Genomic DNA, 4943 nt, shown 5'->3' on the forward strand with positions numbered 1-4943 from the left:
TTTTGTCTAGTTGGCTAATGTGAGGGCAAGATTTTCTCCTCACTCCCTTCTTCCCACTGCATCTTCACTCTCTGCTCACACACTGTAATTAGATCAGATGAAATCCAGGATGGAGTCTCCAACCAGCAGTGTGGCAGTGACTGGGAAGTGCTCAGTGCTGACTGCTTTTGTGCAGAGGCAGCAAGGCAAAAGGCTCAGTCGCTTGCAGGAGACCAGCAGAAATCAGATGTTCACTCATAAACCACTCTTGCTTGGCAGAAGTGCGGCAGTTCCCAGGTCTGGTTTGATTAAAATGCAGTGTGAATGCTTTGGCTCTTCTCTGTCCTCTCTATGGGATGACTTTAAACAACCAACACAATGCTTAAGCACATCCATGTGCTCTTGCTTGGATCCATGCACTCTGGGATGCTGGTTGCAGGGTCTGTGGATAGAGTGGATTCAATGCAGCGTATCTTCTGCTCCATGTATTTATGAAATCTCAAATGTGTCTATAATATAAATATGATGGGTGCAGAAGTGTTAGCTTGGAAGTGCAAGGGCTTTTCTTATTCTCTCCTTCAAAGGCAAGTGAAGAAGTCAACAGAATAGAGTGTGGTTAAAGCAGCAGCCTTGATGTTTTTCCCCTGAGCCTGCTTTTGAGTCTCCTGACCTTTCCTTCTTCACTGCGGTCAGATGGGAAATACTTTCCATTGTAACTAATCTAGTCCCAGTTCCATCTTTAAAGGTTGGATATGATGCAGGAATTTACTCCCCAGTTGAGTCTCAAGCCAGGACTTCGGCACAATTGGGATGACAGGAAGAAGGGAATAAGCTTGTCCCCTCTGTCAAGCTAGTATTGACTGCAGCAGTTTCACCTGCAGGTGACACAGGAGTGTCCTGTCTCCTGGAGCCTTTAATAACCCAGAGAAATTGTCTTAGCCCTGATGGAGAGAGAAGTTTCTCTGCTCATCTCTCCTTGTGCTATCGATGTGTTAAAGGGGAGGATTCTTGCTCTTCCCATTGGTGGTAAATCTCTCTATTAGGAGTCCAAACCAGTCAGGTCTTCTGTGGGACCCCTTGGAACCAGCTGAGATGACATTTTCAGCCATCAACATCTCCAGTATTAATTTCTCTCCATTACTGCTTCACATCACTGCTATCCTGTGCTGTTTCCTCCAAGGACTTGCTGGAGGGGTTGTGCTGGGAAATGCTGGCTGCTCTGAGCCTTTGGGAAATGTTTGGGAAGCTTAGAAGGTGATGTGCCCTAATTGTAGCAGGATGTGCTTCTTCCTTCTGCTGGACACTATGTCCCATGTAGAAGAGTCCCCATTGCAGCACAGTGAGGAGGTCTGCAGCCCTTCTGGTCAGCACAGCCCTGGGTAACGTGGCTGATAGTAGTGTAGATCCAGCTATTGAATTGATGCACACGTGCTGCTGAGGTTTGTGTGGATGTGAATCCATTCCATGCTCTGCATGAGCTTTTGGGCAGTCTGAATCTGTAATGACTCAAAGAATAAAGCTCTGAGCAGCTCTGACAGGTAAGTTTTGGAAAACTTGGATGTGGTCATTGACAGCAGTTGCTGGTCTTCCTGCTGTGGTATGGAGGTGAGCAGAAGGGATGTTCCTGTTCCAGCACAGAGCCCATCTTAGCTGGAGAAAACAGCTCTGAACTGAGCTGCCTCACGAGGGGTGTGTGAGATTGATCTGTGATCCTTGCTCCTATCGTTACTCTCTGATGGGAGTAGGAATTCTAGGAGTGAGGGATTTTTGGGGATAGGATCACATCTTAAACTGTGGCAGCAAAATTGCTAGTGCTTGTTTATTGAAGGCCTGAGAATCTGCAATGCAGCGTGGGCACTGCCTTGTGGCTGCAGGATGGTGCTCAGAGCTGGAGCGTGGGCACTGTCCTGGAGAGGGAGAGCCTTTTCCCTGTGGGTTTCTGCAGTTCTCAAAGGGTTTGTAGGGTGAAGCTCTTCAAAGGGAGCAGCTAGAGCAATGAGAAGGTGGTGAGAGAGAAAAAGCTGCTGACATAAACACGCCTCTTCTGCTTGTGCTCCCGGCCTGAATTTCAGCAAGCAAAGGAGTCTGGCTAAAAGGAAGGAGATGGGGATAGGAGGTGTTACTGGACTGAAGAGCCAGCTGGGAATGTGGGGTGAGGGATGTGGGACTGATCCCCACGCGAGCACACAGCTCAGCCAGCAGCCCTGAGCTCACTGCCTCCTGCACCCAGGGCCGGGCGCAGCTCTGTCTGCCTGCGGGCAGTGGGGACATGTGCTGAACTCACCCCTTTTTGTTTCCCCTCCTGCAGTGCCTGGAGAAGTTCCCTGTGATCCAGCATTTTAAGTTCGGCAGCCTGCTCCCCATCCAGCCTGTGACATCCTAAGGAGGCAGCGGGAGGAGCCGAAGCAGCGGAGGTGTAGCGTGGCTCTCTTCCTCCTCCCTTCACTCCCTCCTCATCATCTCACCCGTTCCACAGCCCATCCATTCCTGCACATCCTCATCGGAAACCACAGACCCAGAGCACTCGGCCTTGCACGGGAGACGGGACCTGAGCAGCTCCTCCTGCGAATCCCTGCCACGAGGATGTTTCACAAGTGACCGAGGGGCTGTGCTCTCTGCTCTGCTGCCGTGTGCGGATCTGGGCGTGTGAAGGGGGTTCACTAGGGGCTGTCTGGCAGCAAAACCCTCTGCTTTCCTTCCCAGGAGGAAGGGGGTGTGGAGGGGAGGAAGGCACGTGTGTATGCGCTGGTAACAGCGATTTCCCTTTTGGAATTTCATTGAAGTTTCCTGTTGCTGTTTGGTTTGGAAACCATTGTAGTGGGTGAGGTGTGAGCCTGCACGTGTCTGTAAGCAGGGCACCTTTGCTTGGTTCTTAAATGGGAAAGGGGAACTGCGGGGAGCCCAGGGTACCACCTCTCCTCTAGCCCTAATAAGGAAAGTCACCTCCCTCCTTCTGCCATCTCTTCTGCAAGGTTGCCCGGCTCTTCCTTTCACAACACCACCTCTCGTGTGAAACGAGGAGGCTGTGAGGTCTGAGCTGGTTTTAGAGCTGAGAGCCCTGGCTCTGTGGGAACGGCTGTGCAAGGACTGCTGAGTGGTACCCGCTCAGGCTCCCTCCCCTCTGTAGTTAACGGGCACAAAGAATCACACGTTCACACACATTCATTGCTGTGTAGGGATCATCTGGGTCCAACCTGCCCTCTGTGCTCTCCTCTCCTGCTCCTCCTCTGTGCTTTGCTGCCCGGGGGCTGGGCTGGCCTCAATGGCACGAGGTTGCTACTGCTTGGTCATAAATTACGACGACAGCCTTATAGCAATGGATTTCCCCATAAAGCAGCATGTTCCTCGGCCCTTTTAGGGAGGCATCTCTGGAGTGAAGGCAGCATGGGGGTAAGCATGCAGCTTAACATGCACTTGTGTACCTGTGCTGGAAACAAAAAGCATAATTAGCCCAGGACAGCAGGTTTTATCTGGAGAAACCTCTCTTCTCTCTATCATTCCCTGCTGGTGCTTCCTGGGCAGCAGGAGCATGCTTCCAATGCCAGCAGCAGCTTGGAGATGGGGGAATGAATGGAGCTGTGGTCCTGATCAGCACCAGCATCGCTCAGAGGGCAGAAATATCTGGAGCTGTTGTGTCCATATGTCTTGGCTGAGGTAGCCTACAAACCTGGGGAGGGGAGATCTTAGGGTTCCCAGGCTGGTTTTGGCAGGGGGTGAGCTCTGGCTGGGGCTGGAGGCAGCTGTGTCCCTTCTCTGGTTGCTTGCCTTTTGCTGATGCGCTGCTAAATAAGAGGAAGCGACGAGCAGGTGGCTGCAGAGCTAAAGCAGAGCTTTCTGCCGTTGTCCTGAGCTGGGTGGGACAGGGCATGGATCTGAGCTGCCTCAACCGACTACAGATGTGCGTTTTAAATAATGAAAGACTCAAGTCTTGTTCTAATCTCAAATTGTTAACGAGATGTGTGTGTCATCTTGGCTTTACAAGTGGGAATAGGGCTGGAGCCCTGTGCTTGCTGGGAGCCTGCTTCTGGTGGAGCAGACCTCGAGCTTCTCCTTCTGCATCTCCTCTCCTTGCTGTGGCTTCTGGCAGTGTCACCACACTGGAACTGGCTGCATGGCGTCTGGCTGGTGAGGGCTGAGCTAAAGCCTGTGGCTTCCCAAACCTGCCCAAGGGCTGGGACACATCTCACCCAGTAATCCTATGGAAACGGGGCTTCCACGTAAAAGGATGGGTGGAAATGTCGACATCCACACCCTGTGTACTGGGAGGGACACCCTGAATGTGAAACACAGCACCAAAAAAGGGGAAGGAGATGCTTCCTTCCCCTGCTGCCGCTCTGCAGGGATGGTGTCCCCGGTTGGGATCCACCAGGGAGGTGGGAAGAGGCTCACGGGTAGCTCTTGCTTGCCTGAATCTGTGCTTCTGTTCTGCTGGGGCTTTGTGGACTTGGAGCAGCTCATTCTTGTCTTACACTGTGTGAGATGGATCTCTGTAGGTGGCACTTGGCTGCTCGCCTTCCTCCAGCTCCCAGCAGTGAGCATGGGCTCTCGGGGCTCAGCTCCTCTCCCACAGCTCTGCCATCAGCAGCGCCTGGGGCCGGAGCATTTCCCCCCCTCCCCAACACTGTGGTTTTAATTAAAGTCTCTGTTTTGCACCAGTGCCTGTGTTGGTCTCTCCTGCGTGGGGTTTCTTCCCTCTTTATGGTGTTGGGAAGATGCTTTGCAGAGCCACTCGCCTGCTTGTTGGCCGCATGCTTGCACCAAAACCGACTCGTTGAACTGCATGAAGCGAGCACATCCAGGCTGCCTGTTACCCTTGCTAGCCTCCTCCTTTCCGTGGTACGCTGCGTTTGATTTATTTATTTAACCACTGTGCTCCGCCTGCCCCTCCCTCCCGGCTGGGGTTTGGCACCTGGGTGATGTGCCACCAAATACCTCTTGAAGATCAGAGACTCTCATGACCAAAG

General features: G+C 52.4%; 1 protein-coding gene across 1 annotated transcript in view; it reads left to right on the plus strand.

The window, feature by feature from the left end:
• The window catches only part of PTPA (protein phosphatase 2 phosphatase activator), a 21905-nt gene extending 17269 nt beyond the window's left edge, over window positions 1–4636 (plus strand). Inside the window, exon 9 of the mRNA XM_010720872.3 lies at window positions 2288–4636. Coding sequence (XP_010719174.1) covers window positions 2288–2362 — 75 coding nt within the window. The 3' untranslated portion in view covers window positions 2363–4636. The remainder of the gene's footprint in view (window positions 1–2287) is intronic.
• Window positions 4637–4943: the final 307 nt, after the last annotated feature.

The sequence above is a fragment of the Meleagris gallopavo genome, chromosome 19 (genome assembly GCF_000146605.3).
Source record: "Meleagris gallopavo isolate NT-WF06-2002-E0010 breed Aviagen turkey brand Nicholas breeding stock chromosome 19, Turkey_5.1, whole genome shotgun sequence".
NCBI lineage: Eukaryota > Metazoa > Chordata > Aves > Galliformes > Phasianidae > Meleagris > Meleagris gallopavo.